The 23,063-nt window shown below is 44.3% G+C and overlaps 1 protein-coding gene across 2 annotated transcripts in view; it reads left to right on the top strand.

Annotated features, from left to right (window-relative positions):
* Positions 1-23,063, top strand: part of NHEJ1 (non-homologous end joining factor 1) — a 92,243-nt gene that overhangs the window by 11,100 nt on the left and 58,080 nt on the right. For both annotated transcript variants that reach the window (XM_027513660.1, XM_027513664.1), the window contains exons 4-5: positions 1,128-1,266; positions 2,197-2,255. In XM_027513660.1, coding sequence (XP_027369461.1) covers positions 1,128-1,266; positions 2,197-2,255 — 198 coding nt within the window. The remainder of the gene's footprint in view (positions 1-1,127; positions 1,267-2,196; positions 2,256-23,063) is intronic.

The raw sequence follows: 23,063 nt of genomic DNA, 5'->3' as shown, positions 1-23,063 counted from the left end.
AAATCTAAGATCATGGCATCCAGTCCCATCACTTCATGACAAATAGATGGGGAAACAATGGAAATAGCAATAGACCTTATTTTCTTGGGATCCAAAATCACTGCAGATGATGACTGCAGCCATGAAATTAAAAGATGCTTGCTCCTTGAAAGAAAAGCTATGACCAACCTAGACAGCATATTAAAAAGCAGAGACATTACTTTGCTGACAAAGGTTTGTCTAGTCAAAGCTATGGTTTTTCCAGTAGTCATATGTGGATGTGAGAGCTGGACTCTAAAGAAAGCTGAGGGCCAAAGAATTGATGCTTTTGAACTGTGGTGTTGGAGAAGACTCTTGAGAGTCCCTTGGATTGCAAGAAGATCAAACCAGTTAATCTTAAAGGAAATCAGTCCTGAATATTCGTTGGAAGGACTGATGCTGAAGCTGAAACTCCAATACTTCGGCCACCCAATCTGAAGAACTGACCCTGATGCTGGGGAAGATTGAAGGAAGGAGGAGAAGAGGACGACAGAGGATAAGATGGATGGATGGCATCACCAACTCAATGGACATGAGCTTGAGCAAGCTCCGGGAGTTGATGATGAATAGGGAAGCCTGGCATGCTGCAGTCCATGGGTTGCAAAGAGTTGGACGTGACTGAACTGAACTGATCATAGTGTCTGGGTCTGATTTGACTTTCAAAGTTCTCTACTTTCTGCTGTTGTTTGTCTTCTGTTACACTCCAGCCAGCATACTCTGTTCTAGCTGGACCCACTTTCTTGAAGGTTACCTGGATCTTCTGCTTTTGTCTCTAAATTTTTGCTGAGAGTTGAGTCCACACTTACCTCTTATCACCTGTATCACAGCCTTCTCTTTACATCGTGACTTGAGGTTATCTGTTCATGTGTGCTATCCTTTATTCTTCCCATTCTCTTATCTGTGCCACAAAGAAAATCCCTGGACCTCTTTCACATACTTATTAAGTTATTGTATCTGTGTTTACATTCATGTAAACATGTTGCATGCTTATAAAAATATAAATTCCTGTGCAAACATTTGTTTTTTTAGTAGTTTTCCTAATACCTTATACAGCATTAGGGAGTACTTAATGTGTATCTGTTGACTAATTAGTATCTCTTCCATGGAAGGTCTCCCAACATTTGATTCGTCCTCTGATGGGCATGAGTCTGGCATTGCAGTGCCAGGTGAGGGACCTAACAACGTTGCTTCATATGAAAGATCTAGAGATCCAGGACTACCAGGAGAGTGGGGCTACACTCAGCCGAGGTGAGAGGACATTCTTTTAGACATCATGTGGGGTTTTTCATTTGTTTGTTTTAAATAATTTTATTTATTTATTTTTGGCTGTGCTGGATCTTTGTTGCTGTGTGGGCTACTCACTAGCTGCAGCGAGTGGGGGCTATTCTCTAGTTGTGGTGCATGTACTTTTCATTGCAGTGGCTTCTTGTTGAGGAGCACAGGCTCTAGGGCACACGGGCTTTAGTAATTGCAGCTCCTGGGCTCTGGAGTGCAGACTCAGTAGTTGTGGCGCATGGGCTTAGTTGTTCTGTGTCATGTGGGATATTCCCAGATCAGGGATCAAACCTGTGTGTCTCCTGCATTGACAGGCAAATTCTTTACTACTGAGCCGCCAGGGAAGCCCAGGACATTTTTTGGGAGTTGGCTGGGGAGTGGTTGAAGGGCCTTCAGAAAGGGGGAGACTCATTTGTATGAGGGAGGTGCTTCCCCGGGTGCTGGGTGCTAACCAGGAATTGGAGATTAGATGACACTTCTTTTGCTTCAAGTATCTGGCTGGGGCCCAGGTGTCTAAGAGATGCTGTAACTGAGTCAGACATGCCCTAGGCAATGGCCAGGAAAGATTCTGGAAAGGGGCCAACAGCTGTACAAAATTGCATGAGGGCAAACATGACTTGGGACTTTAGAAGGTTGCATAGCTCCAACTTCAGATTAAAAATTCAATCCAGCCTGTCTTTGTGGTGGGAAGACCTTCGAGAGCACGTGCTGCCGCTGAACCTGTTGTCATGGCTAATCATCCTGTCCTCCTCCTGCTTGTGCTCTTCTCCCACTTGGTGTCTCGGGATGTTGCATCTTTATCCTTTTCCCCAAGAAGTCCTGGGCTCTGTTCCCTTTCCATCTCATAGGTAGGGAGCGTGTTCTAAGACTCATATTTCCTTTCTTTCTCCCTTCTTGTTACAGATCGGTTGAAGACAGAGCCATTTGAAGAGAGTTCCTTCTTGGAACGATTTATGGTAGAGGTAAAGTGTTCGTTATTTCCTTTCTCTTAGTGCAGACTTCACTTTACTTCCTCTTTCCAGGTGCCTGAGTAGTGACTTGCATTTTGGGTATTGGGTTTGATTGCATGATTGAAAAATCTATTTTCTAGAAAAGTCACCTATAGAAAGTCTGAAAAGCTTAAGATGGAGACACTGGGGAGAAGTAGGGGGAAAGATGTAAAAGGTAGAAGCGGGCTGATTAACATTTGTAAAACATCTCTGCTGCAGTACCTAGGCATTTTATTTGGTATTCTCTTGGAAGGCTTGGTTGACCAGTTGCTAAATTTTTGCTTGTTGAGATTTGATCCCAGGTCTGGATTGTGGAGCGGGGGGCTAGTCATTATTCCTTGTCCCCTTGTACATCCTGCAGTAGGGGATGGTGAAAAGCACAGGGCTACCATTTGGGGACAGTCTTGTGGGCGCAGTAGGCTGTGGAAAATCACAGTGTTTATGCAAGGGGACTGGCAAGGGAATGAATGGGGAGAAGATAATTGTGGCCTGTCAGAAGCTCCTTCCTAGGTTTCCCTTCTAAGGATTGAGCTTGGCCAAAAGAAACATCTATTAAATGCCAAGCAGGGGGAATATTAATAATAGTGACCTTTGATAGTACCAGTCAATATTGATCTTTTTCTCTAACTCTTCTGGGAGCTGTTGGTTGTACCGTTAGTACCCTAGTATTATTGCACTATTTTCTAATTATACACGTTACCCAGGTTGGTACTTTATTGTGTAAGTAAATAATGCTGTTATAGTATTTATCATATGTATGGATTATTCAATTTTCTGTCTTGTCTTCTAGGCTAATTTGTCAGCTCCTTGTGGGCAGGGACTGTGACTCATACTTCTTTTGAACCTGAAATTCGTGCTTTTCACAGGGCTGGGCAACAGGCAGGTGTTCTTGATTCAGATCCTTCTGTCCTGCCTCTGTCTATTGACTGAGCAGTAGCTGCATGATGCTTGAGGTCTTAACAGTGAGAACCAAACGTGAACGGAGCCCTCAGTCCCTCTACTAAAGCGGTTGTAATTCTGGAGGGGGAGAGCTGCATTGCTCAGTTTTGAAGCAGAACAGGTTTTAGGTATTCATGGGGAAAGAGAGACCATTAAACCAAAACTTGGGACAGAGAGATATCCTAGGCCATTTTTCTTTCAGATAGCTTCTCCTGTCTATAGGTTTATGTATTAAGGAGGTTAATGTAGGCTGGTATGACATGCTTGTTCCATGCCTCAGCCCCTTAGTCAAACAATGTTAGGCTTATTCTTAGCTCATAAAGGAGGTGCCTTCCTATCTAGTGCCTGCATTCCTGTTCAGCTTGGTTTCTCAGCATTTTTTTTTCTGTATATTTTATGCGTCAGCCATATAGAATGGGTTTGAATTGCCAAAAATGCTGTTTTCTCTTGCCTTTGTGTCTCTGCACACATTGTTCCTTTATCTAGAATGCCCAATGCCCTGGTCTTTTCTACCTTGTGAACGTATATTAATCTTCCGAGTGTCAGCTTCAGCTTCTTTGGGAGACCTTTACAGACTGTCTTATAAAGATAATCCTGCTTTCCTGAGATGATAGTGCCTGGGTTCATGCCTCTGTTTTTTAGCAGTTATAGCTTTATAATGATGCTGTTTGTATGCTTGCAAGAGTATGTCTTTTTTCACTGAGCTATGGACTCTTTGAAGGGCTTCCCTGGTGGCTCAGATGGTAAAGCGTCTGCCTGCAATGTGGGAGACCCGGGGTTCGATCCCTGAGTTGGGAAGATCCCCTGGAGAAGGAAATGACAACCCACTCCAGTATTCTTGCCTGGAAAATCCCATGGATAGAGGAGTCTGGTAGGCTATAGTCCATGGGGTCGCAAAGAGTCGGACACGACTGAGCGACTTCACTTTCACTTTCATGGACTCTTTGAGGGCAAGAACCATGTTGAATGTGTTTCCATGTTCCCAGCATCAAACATAGTGCCTGGAAGTAATAGGTTCTCAATGAGTTTGTGGATAAATATGTTGATAAACCTATGCTAAAGGGATTTTATGAAAATTGTGGCTGTGTGGGCTGTGGATCCAGTGTTGCTTGTTAGACTCTTATTTGGGATCTTCAGTTTTTCTTCTGATTTACTTTGTGGCTTTGATAAATCACTTCTCTCAGAGCCTCTATTTTCTCATTTGTAAAATTGGAGGCTCATTTCACACTATTGGGGTGGGGGGAATACTGTGGAACTGAATGAGAAAGCATGTAGAAAACAGGTCTTAGCCCAGGAAGGAGATTGGTGTTTTCGAACCAACTGCTTCAAGAATACTGGTCCTGTAGGTTCTGGGTGGATCACATCCAAACTGCATAGACTTGTAGAGTTTTATTCTATCTGGAAAATATCTGAGAGATAGATAGTAGCTTTTCATTTCATAGCTTAAGAAATTGGGCCTCAGGGACTTTCCTGGTGCTCCAGTGGTTAAGAATCTGCCTCGCAATGCAGGGGATGCAGGTTTAATCTCTGGTTGGGGAACAAAGATCCCTTGTGCCATGGAGCATGTTGCAATTAAGACCTGTCACAGCCAATTAAATAGATAAATAAAATAAAAGAAATTGGGCCTCAGAAAGGTTAAGTGACTTGCCTAAGGTCATATGGTGGTAGCTGTAGGTTTAGGACCATCCATACTTCTTGACTCATAGTCTAGGATTATCCCCATTTTGTTTTGCTGCTTTTACTGGTCGTACACACAAATTAGAGGAGAGTCAAGGGCTGGGATAATGTAGAATTCTTGTGACCTCTGGGATCACTGCACTGTCCTCAGAATGTCCTACAGAGCTGCTAGAACTGAAAGATTTCTTTCCAGGACTGCAGCATTTCTTATGGCCACTGCATCTTTTCAGCAACTCTGCTTGCCTGGGGTCCTACAAACAGGACACAGAAGGGTCATAGGGTCACCCAAGACTGAGCTGAAAGGATGTGCCATCAAAATAAGCAACATAGGAAGATAAACAAACCAGGGACAGAGAGCTCGGGATGAAGGTGCAGGGGGCCAGGGCCGATGTCAGAGGGCTGAGCGGTCAGTGCCTGGGGTCTGTTTTCCTGGTTCTCACTGGGACAGTTGCTAGGCAAGAGGCCATCAAGATAGGGCGCAGGGGGCAGTGGATGGGAGGTTTCTAGGACACTAAGTCCAGGAAAAATATTTAAGGATTGAACAGGGGTTACCTCTCCATATTTAGACCTTTTGTTTTTCCTCTTCCCTTAAGAGCCTGATCTTCATTTCCAGGGAGCCCAAAGGGGCCAATTGATGGTGACCTAACTAGAGGAGGAATCCTGGCAATGCCCATTCAAGTCAGGGCTGGCCCTGTTCTCACAGAGGGCAACATCCCCACGTTGAGCATTTCCTAGGACAAGGGGCTGAGAGGCCCCTTTAGGAATGGTAGACCCGTCAAGGATCTGGGGGCTGCGACTACACGCCAGTTGGAACGGTGTTGAGGAAGTTTAGGATGAGTGGGCTGCCATGGCCTTCGCTCAGCAGGGTCCACTGGAGGGAGTTCCTTCTCCTGGCCCTGTCCGTGCCTCCCTCTCTTCATCTGGTTGCCATCAGGCTGTGCGGCTGCTGGCGTGCTCTTTATTTATTTATCCCAGTGTAATGGGGTGAGGAGGGAGCTGGCCTAAGGCTGGCATTCCGAGGCCATGCCACGAGCCACAGGCGGTTTGCATGGGTGTGTGAGTCACTGGGGCTGCCTGCTGCTCAAACCAGAGGCGGCCGGCTCAGGGACAGCAGGCAGCCCAAAATAGAGCCCCGCCCTCTGCAGCTGGCAACCCCTGGCTGGGAATCAGCCCCGGACTCTGAAACCTGGGCAGTTGTGTGAAGTCGGCTTCCTCGGGGAGTGGAGCCTTCTCAGAGATAGAGATTTTGCAGTTCTTCTCTGTCTTCAGTGGAGAATATTCAGCATAGCAGTTACTCCCATGACTGCTTTCTGAATGCCTTGTCAGACTTATAATCTGTTCCATGTAATACCTTAACCAATTTCTTTTTTTTTTTTTACTTTTTATTTTTTTCCACTTCTTAAAAAATTTTTTTCTTAACATATATATTTTATTGAAGTAGAGTTGACTTACAGTGTTTCAAGTGCACAGCAAGGAGATTCAGTTATACATATGCTGCTGCTGCTAAGTCGCTTCAGTCGTGTCCGACTCTGTGCGACCCCATAGACGGCAGCCCACCAGGCTCCCCCGTCCCTGGGATTCTCCAGGCAAGAACACTGGAGTGGGTTGCCATTTCCTTCTCCAGTGCATGAAAGTGAAAAGTCAAAGTGAAGTCGCTCAGTCGTGTCCAACTCCTAGCGACCCCGTGGACTGCAGCCCACCAGGCTCCTCGGTCCATGGGATTTTCCAGGCAAGAGTACTGGAGTGGGGTGCCATTGCCTTCCCCAAGTTATACATACACACATATATTATTTTTGAAATTATTTTCCATTGTAGGTTATTACAAGATATTGAATATAGCTCTCTGAGCTATACAGTAAGCCTTTGTTGCTTGTTGCGTATCTGTTTTTTTTTTTTTTTTTTTTTCTGTTTTTTAAAGTAGAAATCTACCATTCTATTCATACTAAGTCAAACAAGTAGAATCAAATGTCATAAGTTTTTTTAGTTAGGCAAACATTCATGTTTTCTATAATATATATATTGCACATGTAATTTATAAATATGTATACAAAGGCTTTTCTACCATGCTCGATAATAAACTTTTTATTTTGTATTGGGGTATAGCTGGTTAACAATGTTGTGACAGTTTCAGGTGAACAGCAAAGGGACTCAGCCATACACATAGATGTATCCGTTCTCCCCCAGACTCCCCTCCCATCCCAGTTGCCACATAACATTGAGCAGCGTTCCATGTGACCAATTTCTTTTATATAGTTCTAGTTCTACAGCTATAATTCACATTGATTTGACTCAGCATCCTGAATGCAGCCATGTCCTCTGTGTCCTATCTAGCTTTAGGTAGTATTTTCATCCCTTGCCTGATTTCAGCCTGATTCTAGAGCAGAGACCTCAAGCTCTGAAGATCTTCATGGCTGCTCTTATGAAGCTGGAGCTTATGTCAAAGATGCTTGGGGAAGATGGGGAGTCTTTAACTGAAAACTGCTCTTCTGTTAAGTTCACAGACAACTTATACTTGGTTTCCTTGGCTGGCTCTCCATCCTTTCACTGGCCCTCACATGCTGGTGTTCCCCGGGGCTGGTAACCCTCCATCCTCCCACCCTTCACTCTCTCTCTGGTGATCTCATCCAGACCCTAGCTCCAGCTATTGCTAGCACACCGCTGAGTACTGGTTTTCTATCTCCATTAGGTTTCAGGCTCATATTTCTGCATCTTTGACATTTCCACTTGGATGTCCCACAGGCAATACCCTAAACGTGTACAAAAGTAATCATCTACTCCCCCAAACCCAGTTCTCTTCTATATTCCTTATCTTGAGGAACTGTACAGCTATCTGTTTAGTTTTCTAAGCTAGAAACTTGGGAGTTATCCCCTCTTCTCTTTGTCCTTACTTGCAGAGCCTAACTTGTTAACCCCTTAAACATTTTTTTTTTAATTTCTTTATTTTGGTTGCCCTGGGGCCTTCTTGCTGTGCACAGGCTTTCTCTAGTTGTGGCAGTGGGGGCTTCTCTCTAGTTGTGGTGCTCGGGCTTCTCATCATGGTATCTTCTCTTGTTGCAGAGCATAGGGCTCTAGGGCAAGCAGCCTTCCGTAGGTGCGTCCTGTGGGCTCAGCAGTTGCAGTTTCTGGGCCCTAGAGCACAGGCTCAGTAGTTGTGGCACACGAACTTAGTTGCTCTGTGCCATGTGGAATCTTCCTGGACCAGGGGTCAAACCTGTGTCCCGTGCGTTGTCAAGTGGACTCTAAACCACTGGACCAACAGGGAAGTCCTTGTTAACCCTTTTTTGAATCTACTCTTCTTCTCTATTCCAACTTCCATTGCCTAAGATTAGCCATCGTCTGCCCCATTTTTGGTTTGACCGTGTCACAGCTTCCTAATTTGTCTCCCAGTTAGTACTTATTTCCCTCCAATTGGACTGGAAGTTATGTCAGAGGAGTCTCTTTGAAACAGAAACCTGATGATGTCACTCTCCTGCTTAAAGTCCTTAACTGGTTCCCAATTGCCTGCAGAAAGTGAAAGTGTTAGTCCCTCAGTCGTGTCTGAATCTTTGCAACCCCATGGACTATATCCCACCAGGCTCCTCTGTCCATGGGATTCTCCAGGCAAGAATACTGGAGTGGGTTGCCACTCCCTTCTCCAGGGGAATCTTCCTGACCCAGGGACCAAATGTGGGTCTCCTGCATTGCAGGTAGTTTCTTTACTGTCTGAGCCACCAGGGAAAGTTCAAACTCCTTGCTGCCACACAAGACGGTTCATGATGTGGTCCTGCTGACCTCATCATGACCTTCCGCCTGACCTTATGTCTTTCACCGGTAGCACCATGTTCAAGTATTGACAGCTTCCTGTCCATACATCTCATGATCCATTAGCCTGGTAGTCTCTTCTTTCTTATGCTCATGGCAATCTCTTTTCAGCTTTGCCAGCTCCGCACTGGTGTCATTCTTTTCTTGAGTATCCCATGACAACTTTTCCCTCTCTCAGTCTGCTCTCCTTTCTCTAGGCATAAGTATACTACCCTGTTATCCCTACAGCCCCTTGTACTTTTTCTTTTTGACTATACCACGTGGCATGTGGGATCTTAGTTTCCCAACCAGGGATTGAACCTACGCCCCTTGCAGTGGAAGTGCAAGTCTTAACCACTGGACCGCCAAGGAAGTCCCACAGCCCCCTGTACTTACCACTGCTGTAAAATTTGTCAACAGGGAGGATGTGGAAATGAAAAAGAAGGGTAGGGAGGCAGAGGACAATTGAGTTGGCTGATCTTTTCTTATTTAGGTTTTTCCTTTATAATGCTCCTCAATTCCTTTTCCTTAGTATACTTTCGTAACATGGCTTCCACAGCATAATACTCTCCTGTTTTTTTCTGTCTCAGTTGTTCCTTCTAGACTCTTTTTCTGGTTCTTTTCCCTCACCTCGTGATGTTGGAGCGCGCTAGGACTCAATCCTTGATGCTCTGATCTTTTTTTCACTCCTTTAGTGATCTCATCTAGTTGCATGTCTTTAAATATCATTGCATTGATGAATCTCAAATTTAGTCTTCATTCTAGACCTGACCCCCAACTCCAGACTGCCTGCTCTCTCTCTTCTGCTCATTTTGACATGGAAGTCTAATAGAATCTCACCTTTAACATGTCCAAAATTGGACTCCTAATCCTAACCCTCAAATTTGCTTTTCTAAAACCTCCTTCTCATGTTGATGGAAAGGGCTTCCCAGGTGGCGCTAGTGGTAAAGAACATGCCTGCCAGTGCAGGAGACAGTAAGAGACGTGGGTTTGATCCCTGGGTTGGGAAGCTCCCTTAGAGAAGGGCAGGCAACCCATTCCAGTATTCTTGCCTAGAGAATCCCATGGACAGAGGACAATTCATAGGGTTGCAAAGAGTCAGAAATGATTGAAGTGACTTAGCATATCTATCACAGCACATGTTGATGGAAGCTTCATCCATTCACTTCCTAGAGCCAAAAACCTTGGAGTCATCCTTGGAGTGAAATCTGTCCTTTTCCATCCTATATCCTCGTGGCTTTACCTTCAAAGCATCTGTAATTTCACCTCTGCTGCTACTACTCTTGTCTGAATCACCAGCATCTCTTACCTGAAGTTTTACGTGAACCTCTTTATTAGTGTCCCTGTTGCCACTTCTCTCTTCTGGGCTTATTACCAACAAAATGATCTTATTAAAACCAGATCCCATCATGATACTCTTCTGTTCAAAGCTGGCTTCATATTTTATTTATGGAGTAAAACCCAAAGACCTGATGGCGGTCTGCAAAACCCTACATGATCTAGACCTCTCTTCCTTCTCTCCCCCCATCACTTCACTGAAGCTACACTGAACTTGTTGCTGTTTTTCTACATTTTGAGCATCACCTCCTTTAGGCCTTTATATTCCTATTCCCTCTGTCTGGAATGCTCTTTCTTCAGGTATTTGTAACAGCCAAAACCCTCCCTTCTTTTCTGCCTGTATTAGTTATCTATTGCTGTATAACAAATTACTCCAGAACATCGTGGCTTAAAACAACAAATATTTATCCTCTCACACAGTTTTGAAGGTTGGGAATCTAGAAGTGACTGGCCAGGTGATTCTGGACTCAAGAGTTTCTTCTGAAACCACAAGTCAGGATCTCAGCTGGAAAGGCCGTTATCAGAAGGGGCTGGAGAATTCATTTCCAAGCTCTCCCATGTGACTCTTGGCAGGAGGTGCCATTTCATTGCCACATGGCCTATCCATAAGGCCACCCACATGACACGGCTCTGGCCTTTCCAGAGCCAGTAATCAGAGAGGCAGACTGAGAGACCAAGACCAAGAAGGCAGCTGAAGTCTTTTTATAACTTAATCTCAGAAGTGACACCCCCATCTTGACACCATCTTGCTATATTCTTTTCCTTAGACGTCAGTCACCAAGTCCAGGTCACACTCCAGGGAAGGGTAATTGAAGGGGAGGAGACTTCCCTGGTGGCTCAGATGGTAAAGAATCTGCCTGCAATGTGGGAGACGTGGGTTAGATCCCTGGGTCAGGAAGATCCCTGGAGAAGGAAATGGCTACCCACTCCAGTATTCTTACCTGGATAATTCCATGGACAGAGGAGCCTGGCAGGCTACAGGCTATGGGGTCGCAAAGAGTCAGACACAACTGAGCAAGTAACACTTTCATGTTTGTTTGTTTTTTTCTTGAAGGGGAAGCATGTCAAAAAATGTGTAGACATATCTACATGGAGTACAGTCATGGCTTTGTTCATGTATCACCTTCTCAGTGGGTTTACCCTGATTATACTATTTAAGATTGTAAGCCACACCCCCACCCTTCTGCACCTGGCACTCCCATTTCACTTCACCATGCTCTACTTTTTATTTTTTCACCATAGCACTTATATTCCATATTAACATCAACTTTATTTTATTATGCTTATGGTTTATGGCCTGTCTTCCCCCTGCCAGAGTGTTTAAACTCAGTGAGGACACGGATGTGTATTTTGTGCACTGGTTTATCCAAAGTACCTAGAACAGTGCTTCCGCACATGGTAGGCACTCAGACAGTATTTGTTAATGGGTGAAGAAATCATATCTTCTCACTTTCCTTGTTTTTACTCTTATGAATAGTAAACCATGAGACCATCACCTTTTGGTAGCCTGAGACTTAGACAGTACTGCTATGAACAGATGAATAGCTTAAGGAGAGGACCACTGTCAGATTCCCATTCTAGTACCTGCCTTGTTTCTTTGGCACTTAGCCAATTTGAATCTTTCATTATTGAGAGATCCTCTGTGTGTGTGTGTGTGTGTGTGTGTGTGTGTGTGTTAGTCACTCAGTCATGTCCAACTGTTTGCAACCCCGTGGACTGTAGCCCGCTAGGCTCCTCTGTCCATGGCATCCTCCAGGCAAGAATACTGGAGGGTTGCCATTTCCTTCTCCAAGGGATCTTTCCAACCCAGGGATTAAACTCAGGTCTACTGCATTGTTGGCAGATTCTTTACCATCTGAGCCACCAGGGAAGCCCATTGAGAGATCCTAGAACCTCTTTTTTAAGAGCCAGTTAAGAAACTAAATATCTCAAAAACCAAATGAATAAGAACCTGACAAAATCCTGGAAGGAACATTAGTCATAGAGCCCAAAGCAAGTTATTAAGTTTCTTCCTTCTTCAGTCTTTCCTCTCTCTGGGCTCTGCTTCCAGTGTTGGAAGGGCTGCTCCTCTGCCGTGTTTCTGCCTTTCAGTATGGAGACGAAGACATAGCATTCAGAGGATGTTTTTTTCAGTCTCCTTCATGGGCATCATGAAGAAGGGCAAGTCTAGATGCATGAGCACATCCTCCCTATGATTGCGTGTGTCAGTTCTCTGATCCTTGCAGCTAGTTCATCCTTATAGTAGTCAGTATTGTGCATGTGTACTATGCCAGGTTCTATGAGCATAAATGATAATGTTGTCATCAAAGAGCTCACTGTGCTTAAAGAGTGGTTATAGGGGCCACAGTAGTGGACTGATTGGAAAAAGCTTCCTATAAGAGATAGGACTTGAATTGGACTTTAGGTTTTTTGTGTTTTTTTTTCAGATTTTCCTAGGGAACTATGTGAAAGACATTTTAGGTGGGAAACACATAGACAAAGGATGTAAATTAACAAGAGTGGGTGAGGATCAGTAGAAAATAAAGTTAGTAAGGTAGTACTTGAGTTGTGGAGCAGGGGGCTTAGATGCTGGCCTGGAAGATTGATGCTTTGTGCTAGTGGTAAATATTTTGTATTTCTTTTCTGCCTGTAACCCATTTATTTACCCATTTCAGTCCAGTTATTAACATCTGTCATTACATGTAGTGATGTTCAAATAGGGGCACGTCTCCTAGGAGGGAGATGGGGCGCTTCCTGCTTGCAGTTAACTACTGTTATAGAGTGGGAAACCATGGGAAGTTTTGACTGTATAAGTGACATATGAAAGTGATCTTTTAGGAAGATTAGGCTGTCAGTGCTTTGCCTATGTGATCTGAGGAATAGTGGTGCCATTGACAGACTGGAAAAATCATGGGTGGGGCTCAATTAAATCTAATCTTGGGCCTATAAAGGAATGGCTTTCCTTATTTAAAACACAAGTCCACCAGTATTTGAGGTCTGGAATTAAAATCTCCAGGGAGGCAGGGATGGCTGCACATGTTTCTCAGCCATATTTCTTCTGAATTTTGCCTTTTCTTTGGGGTTTTCTCATTGGGATTCCTGTAGTCACCATCGAGCCCTGCTATCAGGGCTCACCACTTCTTTTTGTCCCAAGAATATATAGAAAGGCCTCTTTGTTTATTTTTCTTTTACAAAGTTTTATAAGGGCTTATACTTTCAAAAGGAAATGTATTAAAAATATGAAAAAAAACACCAAAAATCTGAGGAAAAAACTAAAAGGAAATTGATATAGAAAATACAATGGGTTAAAATTACTCATTTCTAGAAGATAGGCTCTCTGATTCCGGGAATCCCAATAGCGAAGGGCTCTGTCACATTTAAATTCTTTTATCCTGAGTGAAAGTGTAGTCACTCAGTAGTGTCCGACTCTTTGCAACCCCATGGACTGTAGCCCACCAGGCTCCTCTGTCCATGGAATTCTCCAGGCCAGAACACTGGAGTGGGTTGCCATTCCCTTCTCCAGGGGATCTTCCTAACCCAGGGATCGAATCCAGATCTCTCACATTGCAGGTAGATTCTTTACCATGTGAGCCACACGGGAAGCCCTCTCTTATCCTAACACACTCAAACCCAGATGACTGCATGGGATAGGTATAGTATAGAAACATGTGTGTCAGACTGGGTAAAAGACAGCAGGGTTTGTAGGGGCCTGTGGGAAACTAGATGGTGCACATCTAGATACATCTAGACCCAGACTGGCTGACACAGTATAACAAACACCGCTGCCCGGGTTGGGCATCTTGCTTCATTCAAAGGAAGTTACCCACTCTTCTAAAATGAAAACCACTTTTTTTTTTTTTTTTTTCTGTTTAGCTTCGCCAAATCCATTTGGTTTTAACTCTGGTCTGAGAAATCCACTTAGTTCAGAATTGAGTCATGAGGCAATGATCATTGATGCCTTATTTCTGGCAAATATTAAGTCTTTTTAGGCCTAACCTATAAGCTTCATGGGCTTCCCAGATGGTACTAGTGGTAAAGAACCTGCCTGCCAATGCAAAGACATGGGTTCGATCCCTGGGCTGGGAAGATCCCCTGGAAGAGGGCATGGCAACCCACTCCTGTATTTTTGCCTGGAGAATCTCATGGACAGAGGAGCCTGGTGGGCTACAGTCCATGGGGTTTCAAAGAGCTAGACATGCCTGAACATTCACACGTACAATAAAAGCTTCACACACCTCTGGAACATCTCACCATAATTCACACAGTTGAGTCTCCCCCCTCATCCCCTTGTAGAGGAACAGTTTCATAAAAGTCCATTCATTTCAGTATGACCACTTAACATAAGCCTTAGCTTGTTGAAAAAATAGTCAATGCCTTATATATAATCAGAGTTAATTAAAATAACATGAGATGAGGATCTTTTTTTAATACATGTTGCATTTAAATTGATTATAAAACATAGAAGTGGAAATGTTCAGGAAAAGAGTTAAAACAGGCTTAAGGACTCTGTGGGAGAGGGAGAGGGTGGGAAGATTTGGGAGAATGGCATTGAAACATGTAAAATATCATGTATGAAACGAGATGCCAGTCCAGGTTCGATGCACGATACTGGATGCTTGGGGCTAGTGCACTGGGATGACCCAGAGGGATGGTATGGGGAGGGAGGAGGGAGGAGGGTTCAGGATGGGGAACACATGTATACCTGTGGTGGATTCATTTTGATATTTGGCAAAACTAATACAATACTGTAAAGTTTAAAAATAAAATAAAATTTAAATTAAAAAAAAAAAGAAATAGAGTTGAAGCTTAGGTTGATAAAAGAAATAGATTTGGGAATATTGTACAAAGGAGCAGCATTTGAAGGCATTAGAATGGAAGCATCTTTTACTAGGAACAGCGTGGAGAAAAGAACAAAAGTCCAGTGATTGAGAACAATCTTTCTCAATTTGGGGAACAAACGTAATTGGAAGGTCGTAGGAGCCAGTGAAGGAAATGTGGGTGAGATAGGAAGGGAATCTGGGTAGAGGAGTAAATTAGCTAAGGAAGGGGAACTAGCAGTTATCTAATACATACTGCCTGTGCTAGACACAGTGATAGGTGCTTTAGCTAAGGTATAACTTTTAATCCTTACAACAAACCCATGAGGTTGGTGATATTATCCTCATTTTAAAGAAGCAGAGGCTCAAAGGCTAAGTAATTTGCTGCAGGTCACTTCAGGTCATGGAATTTGTTTGTTTTTTTTTTTTCTCCAAATCCCTTGCTCTTCCTATCACTGGGGAGGTGATCCACTGTGCTACGCACAGGAGAGAGGCCAGACTGACTGCCCAAGGAAGATTATCATGCTGTTCGGGATCTTGGGCAACATCAGCAGATTCTAGGCAGCTAAAGAAGGGTTGATTGATATGATGGAGACGGTGAATATAGAACTTTCACTGGGAAGTTTCACAGTGAGAAGGTAATGAGAGCTAGCTGGAGAGCTAGAAGTGGTCCAACAACCTCCCTTTTTAAGATGGGAAAACACATATGTGTTTGAAAACAAAGGATAAGCCCCTGGAGAAGGAGACATTTATGCTGGTGGTGTGAAAATGGACCTGCGGAGTGGACAGAGCGAGGGGCTAGGCCTTGCTCTGGGATTTGCAGGTGGAGTGAAGGCACAGGTGACATTTTGAAGATTGAGGACTTGATTTCTGCCTATTTCCATCTTCTTTCCCCAGGAGACATAGCCTTTTCATCTAGGAATTTTGCAGTTCTTTCCAAGGGCATTTAATTCTCCTAACTTAAAAAGAGCATCAGATGGTTCTGTGATGTTTCTGTAATGCCAGAAATAGTGAAACGGACAGAAGTCAAAGTATAAGCTATACTCTTTCCCTCGTCTGAGCTCCCACAATGCTTTGTATCTTTCCTGTGTCACGTCTCAGTTTGGCCTTGTATATGAGAATTTCTATACTTCTTGCCCCTTTTGGGTGATAAACTCCTTCAAGAGCAAAACTGTCTTGCTCATTTTGTTTCCCTTCTGAGTGTACAGCAGTGCCCAGTAGTAGGAGGTCCAAAATAATGAATGCTTGTAGCTCAGAGGTCTTGGCATTGGAGAAGTTTCTCCCGTTGTTCAATGTCTCTGGTCATAGAAATGAAGAGAAAAAACAAAAGTATCAAATGACTTACCTTTAAGCTTTGCCTCATCTATTGACTTTATAACTTCAGCCTTATACCCATGTTCTCTTATGATGGCTTTTGCTTGTGGGTGAAACCTCCTTTGGATAGTGAGCCACAGTGAAACATGAGACAGGGAGGCCTGGCATGCTGCAGTCCATGGGGTCGCAAAGGGTCGGCTATGACTGAGCGACCGAACTGAACTGAACTGAAGCATGGGAGTGAGACTGAGGTCTGTCGGTTGGCAGCTCACCTGTCCAGTGTTTAGGGCACAGACGGCAGGATTCGTGGGTGTCCTTGCTATCTCCTATAATAAAACTGTCAAGGGGAAATTGCCCCAGAGTCCCAGAAAGCATTTTTTTCATTCTGTATGGGAGATCTTTGGTCTATTTGTTTGTTGTTGTTGTTTTTTAATTTGGAAATTTAAGCTCTATGTGGACAGTACTTTTTAAGCACCAGTGAAAATATTAAACAACATGGAGTCATACTGAAAAGTTAAAACATGGTCTCTGTCCTTGAAAGTTGGACTTTTGAGAGATTAGGCATATTTACACATATGCAAAGAATATTCTAAATACATAAAATATGTGTTGTCTGAGAGGAGCAATAGATTCATTTGGGTGGCATCTGGGTTTCATACCAGGCTAGTTTGGGTAAGGTATTTCTGGAAGAGGGAAATCTTGAGCTAAAAGTTCAGAGGGATTTTGTATGGCACAGTCCATGGGGTCGCTAAGAGTCGGACACGACTGAGCAACTTCACTTCACTTTTCACTTTCATGCATTGGAGAAGGAAATGGCAACCCACTCCAGTGTTCTTGCCTGGAGAATCCCAGGGACAGGGGAGCTTGGTGGGCTGCCGTCTATGGGGTCACACAGAGTTGGACACAACTGAAGCAACTTAGCAACAGCAGCAGCAGGCTGTTGAAGGAAAGACATGTCTAGGGACTTTATTCAGTTATGCAATCTGAGAAGCTCTCCCTGGATATGGTGGTTTGAGGGTCCTGCAGAAACTCTAACGGGCTTCCCTCATAGTTCAGTTGGTAAAGAATCTGCCTGCAATACAGGAGACCCCGGCCCGGTCAGGAAGATCTGCTAAAGAAGGGATAGGCTACCCACTGCAGTATTCTTGGGCTGCCCTTGTGGCTCAGTTGGTAAAGAATCTGCCCACAATGTGGGAGACCTGGGTTCTATCCCTGGGTTGGGAAGATCCCCTGGAGAAGGGAAAGGCTACCCACTCTAGTATTCTGGCCTGGAGAATTCTATGGACTGTATAGTCCATGGGGTCACAAAGTGTCAGACACTACTGAGCAACTTTCACTTTCACTTTTTCTTCAAACTCTTTGGCGTCTCTTAACTCTTAAACTTGAAGGCTGAGCAGTTCTAATGCTGCTTTGAATCTTTTACTCCAACGAAATCCTTCCAGCTTGGTGTAAGTGAGGCTAGGAATGAAGAGGAGGTTTTGAGACAAGGATGCTGCTGCTGCTTCCCTGGTGGTCCAGTGGCTAAGACTCTGTGTTCCCAATGCAGGGGCCTTGGGTTTGATCCCTGATCAGGGAACTAGATCCCACATGCTGCAACTAAGACCCAGCACAGCCAAATAAATAAATAATAATAATAAAAAGAAGAAATAGTCAATGAGCATCTTAGCATTTAGTTCTCTGCAGTGCCTGGCAGCTGGAGAAAGAGCAGAGTGAAACTGCTGAATTTAGTGGGTACCTAACGAGATGCTAGTTTCAAGCAGAATATCCCCCCAGGTTGGGGTCATCTCTGATACTGAGATAATAATAATCAATATAACATGGGTGAGATTAGCTATTTACAGAAGGAACCCACCCATCTGTTTGTAAATGTATTGATTCTGAGATGAGGTTACAAATCTCAAGGGCCCAGGCCAGTACCTTAAGAAGGAAATCATGGTGTCTTAGATACCTTGTTGAGAAGATTAGAGCTGTAGAATTTTAAGAGCTAGAAGGGGCTTTATCAATCTAAGGATATATCAAGGCTCTTTGTTTTACTCATAAGGAAATTAGAGCTTGCAAAGATAAAAGAATGTACTGGGAAACCGGTGGTAGATTGGCACCAGGACCCAGGGCTCTGAGCTTGCCACCCAGTATTCTTCCATCGTGTCACATTGCCTTGCTACATATTACACAGCTTCACCTAGGACTTCATGTGGGCACTAGGCAAGACTGAGACCCATCTACGAGCAGAGGGAGACTCCTAACTATCTCATAACTTAATTACAAGATGGGGAAGTGGCCATGGCTAGAGAACTGCCCCAAGAACTGCCTCATTGTATAGAATGCAGGAAGAGAAAAACCAGGGAGTGACAGTTGATTAATTTGTCTACCCCAGTGCGGCAGCAATGCTAGTGTAGAATAAGGATGAATGGCCAGCTTTTTCTGCAGTGTATATGAACTATTCCATTAAGTCATTTGTTGTTTTTGCCTTTTTTGTGTGTTTAGTAAGGAGGGCTCTCGGTTTTTATCTATCTTCTCAGGAAAAATCAGCACAAGGTGTATCAGCCACTAGAATGGTTATAGCCCCTACCTTATAAACTAATAAATTGGCATTTTAATTTCTAAATTGGTCTCTTGTGATTTTAGTTAGTATCAGTCAGTCCTCTGGAGTCTGTTTATCCCTAAATTAACCAGTGAAGACCAAGTTAGAGACTCTGGACCTTTGGTGATGCCTTCCAAGTATAGACTCCCACAAGATGCTGCTTTAGCAGCCGTTCAGGGTCTCTCAAACTGTATATCTCTTTCCCTGTCTCGACACTTCTTATTGAAAGCCCTCAATCTCAGGGGCTCCTCTAACTCTCTCTTGGAGTATCAGGGTGATTTTAAATGCACCATAGATCAGTCCTCAGAGAATGCTTATTGAACGCTCTGCCTTTTGCTCAGTGCAATAGATGGACACGTGGCCCCTTTCATTGAACCTAACATGTACAGTAAGAAATCCTCCCATCAGTTTTGAGGCTTTGCCCAGCTGGAGAAGCTCTTTGGATGGTGACTGGCAGGTATGAAATGCTAACTGGAAGGGGGTCTCTCTCAGCACTCCCTTAACTTGTAGCTTTCCTTTCTTTGACTTCACGCACCAGGGGATGGGGAAAATATTGGTGCCCCATTGTCTCGCTCTGTCCTGTCATGCCTGTTTTAGGAAATTTAGTGTCAGAGGACTTCCTGGAGTTTTGTTCCCCTGAACTATCGAATCCTGATACCTCAGAGTTCGAGGACTGGTTCTGTACTGATCTGGTCAGAACCGCCTGGCTCAACTAGCAATCAGCTGACACACAGACCCCATAGCCTCTCTCTACTGAATCAAATGGCCATTGTACTAACCTCGTATTGAGGCTCGGAATGTCAGTTTCAAGCTTGTCCTCATATATAAATATAGGTCTCTCTAGATATAAAAAGTGAGAGAGTCTGTAAGTTGCTTTTTTTTTTTCTATACCCCCTTTCATGGGGAAAGCTAATGAGATGCATATCATTAAAGACCCGATGTTTTGTGGGATGGAGCCTTTTAAACTGGATGTGCCTGGCTTAGTCATGGCAAATATTTACCAAAAAAAAAAAAAAGGGACATACCATATAAAATTAGAGTTCTGAAAATAGTACTGAGAGAGGGAGAAAGAAAAAAAAAAAAACCCAGGACAGAAAATACAGGCCAGTCTGTTTGGGGAAAAGGGAAAAAGAGATAAAATGAGAGAAACCTCGCAGTAAAAACAGCATCTTGGTAAACAGACTATAAAAAAAATTGTGACCTGCTTTCTGGCAGGCCTGGCGGCTGTTGAGCGGGTGAAGGTGGCAGAGCTGGCGTCTGTGTGGACACACGGTGCCCCGGGCGCACGGCTCCCCTGGCCGCGCGGGGCGTTAAATTTAGCCACATAATGATGGGCTTGAGGATAGCCTCTTGTTGACCACACCATAATTACTGCTTCGCTTTATGAATTTTATTTTGCTTATTCTGTTTCCTCCTTCTTTGGCATGAAGGAGGCTTGGAGTGGGGGGGGGAGTCCTGCCCCCACACCCCTCCTCTTACTGGACAAATAAGTCTTCATAGAAACTTGGACTCTTGAGCCATCAGGGTAAAGAGTAAGCTCCCTTGATGAATCAGAAAGGGAGGAAGCTTTCCTGGTCCCCCAGGCTCTTGATGGATCCTCATAAAGTCATAAGTAGGACTTGCCAGCCCTACTTCAGAGTGCTCTTGGAGAAAATGTCCCGAAGTCTCTGGTCTTAGAAGACAGTCTCCTGTGAGTCTGGGAGGTTGACACTCTTACTCTGTTTATACCCTGAGAGCTAGACTAGCAGGTGCTGTCAGATGTTTGTTTGGGTCTTTGGTCCTTGCTCCCTAGCTGGCAGCTAGAAGTTTAGTTTTAACAACATTCTGTGTCATGAAGTGGTGCACTGTTTTATATACGTTAGTCTTGGTGATAACTGGGTTCTTGAAGCCGAGACTCTAATATAATTGACTCTTCAGGTAACTTAAAAATACATGTTGAGAATAAGTTGTTGAAACCTCAGATATCGTTCTTCTTGGGCCCTTGGAGAGGTGCTAATCTTCTTGATTTTAGAGTTAAGCTAGCATCGTTGGCCAGAGCATACCATGGGCTTTGTTGGAATGGTGCTCTGAGGCCTAGCTTTACCTACCACTCCCCAGAAGTATTTCCTTGGTCTCAGACCAAAAGTACCATATTGGGAAGAGAAAGTAGACTGTAGAAAAGGCATAGGAAGAGCTGTATGGAGAACGTACTGGGTCATGGGGGGTGAAGTTCTTGAGTAGTGACCTAGGCTGGCAGCTCCCTATGGCCCCACAGTGGCCCTCCAACTGAGGAAGTGGTGGAAAAGGAAAAGCAAACAGGGGTTGTGGTCAGGGTACCGGCTTGTCTCTCACTGGCCAGGACTGTCCTGTTTGTGTGTTACGGGTGGTTGGGCTCCTCCCGAAGCCAGGCAAGAACGTGTCAAGGAGAGGCTTCTTGCAGCCCTTGTTTTCCCAAAACAAAGGAAGCTCCTTGCATTGCTGGAAGTCGCGTGCTTGGATGCTGAGTTTGTTATTGCCTGATAACCTGGCCGCCAACTCCTGCCCTCCTCTTCACCCCACACAGCCAGTGGCCTAGGGGGAGCAGCTTCCTGTTCCTCATCCTCCACAGCAGATTCACTCTTTATTGTAACCAGAAGAGGGGAAAGAGCTGGTCCTCCTACCTCCAGACCTCTCCTCTTCTCTTCCTGTGAAACCTTCTAGAATGGTGCTTTTCAAAGTAACCTGGTCTTACTGTGCATAACTCACTGCAGCACATGCCACACATGACAAGATCAGCAGTGCTCGAACCGTTTTATACCCTGTTCACTGAGGTGAGTCCTCTGAACTTGTGTTTGGCTGTCATGGCAATATCAGGTTCTATACAGACTTCCAAATGCTTATACTTAACTTTTGTACTTAGCCTGTGTGTGGTAACAAGGAGTCCATGGACCAGGACCAGTTTAGTGATAACACTTTGAATAGCATTATTCTAGAACCAGAAGACCTAGTGAGTTACAGCCATTCTCTACTGGACATAGAGGTCCTACCCTAGACCTGTCCAGTGGGGGATGAACATAAAAATAAATTCTGAAGGAAATTTCAGGCAGTAAGAAATAATCTGATTTCAATTGCCAGTGATACTCAGGTGGAAGGCTGGACTGGAGGATTAAAGGTTTCTTTCCCAGTGCCAAGGTTCTGCTATCCTAAGGTTAAATGCTAAGGCCAGGAGATAAAGTTAATGGCCATGATGCTTTCCCCTTAGGGTATTGATCCTAAGCCTTAAACTGTGGCTCTATGTGACTTAATGAGGTAAAGAAAGAAAAGGAGGGGATGTTTTCCATACACTTCATTTGCTAGTCTGTCATTATCATCCAGATATAAGGTCTTTCTTATACAGATTGATCATGTGTCTGGGCAGTATTATCTTAGTCTTCTGTTAGGAGGCCCCCAAATTGTTTCTAGAGGTTGAAAGATCTAGGATTGAGGAGAAAGTAAATATTGGCAAACTTGGTGGAATTCGAGTAAGAGATAAGAAATGGGCCTTGGGTTAGAAATGTGAACTCTTGGCTGGGTGACCCGACAGTCCTCATTGGAGAGTGGGGGCTGGGCAGGGACGATACTCAAGAAAGGACAACAAACCAGATGGAAGCTCCTGATTAAAGTAAATCTGGTCACGTGTGCCTGCTGAAAATTAATCGGTCGCTCACTATTGACCTTAGGATAAAGTCCAAGCTCCTTAGTGAAACCATGAAGGCCTGTAATGATCTGGCCTCCGCCTGCCTCTCCCACTCTTTTGCTAGGCCACAGTTCAGTTCAGTCGCTCAGTCGTGTCCGACTCTTTGCAACCCCATGAACTGCAGCACACCAGGCTTCCCTGTCTATCACCAACTCCCGGAGTTTGCTCAGACTTGTGTCCATCAAGTTGGTGATGCCATCCAACCATTTCATTCCCTGTTGCCCCCTTCTCCAACTGCCCTCAATCTTCCCCAGCATCCAAGTCTTTTCTAATGAGTCAGTTCTTCACATCAAGTGGCCAAAGTATTGGAGCTTCAGCATCAGCCCTTCCAATGAACATCCAGGACTGATCTTCAGGATTGACTGGTTTGATCTCCTTGCAGTCCAAGGGACTCTCAAGAGTCTTCTCCAACACCACAGTTCAAAAGCATCAATTCTTTGGTGCTCAGCTTTCCTTATGCTAGGCCACACTCACCCCCAAATCTACACTTCCAAATCTGTACCCCTAAACCCATCCCCAATCTTCACTTCAGTCCAGTGAACTATGGTCAGCTCCTCGAGCTCATTGTTGTCTTGTCTCTAGTCCTGGGCATGTGCTCTTCCTTCTGGAAGTGCCCTGCCAATCAGCAGCAAAGCCTTCTCATCTGGATGACTGCTGTTCAT

Source organism: Bos indicus x Bos taurus, chromosome 2 (assembly GCF_003369695.1).
Source record: "Bos indicus x Bos taurus breed Angus x Brahman F1 hybrid chromosome 2, Bos_hybrid_MaternalHap_v2.0, whole genome shotgun sequence".
NCBI classification, from domain to species: domain Eukaryota; kingdom Metazoa; phylum Chordata; class Mammalia; order Artiodactyla; family Bovidae; genus Bos; species Bos indicus x Bos taurus.
Note: the sequence above shows the minus strand (reverse complement) of the source record. Positions and strands in the feature narration are given on the sequence as shown.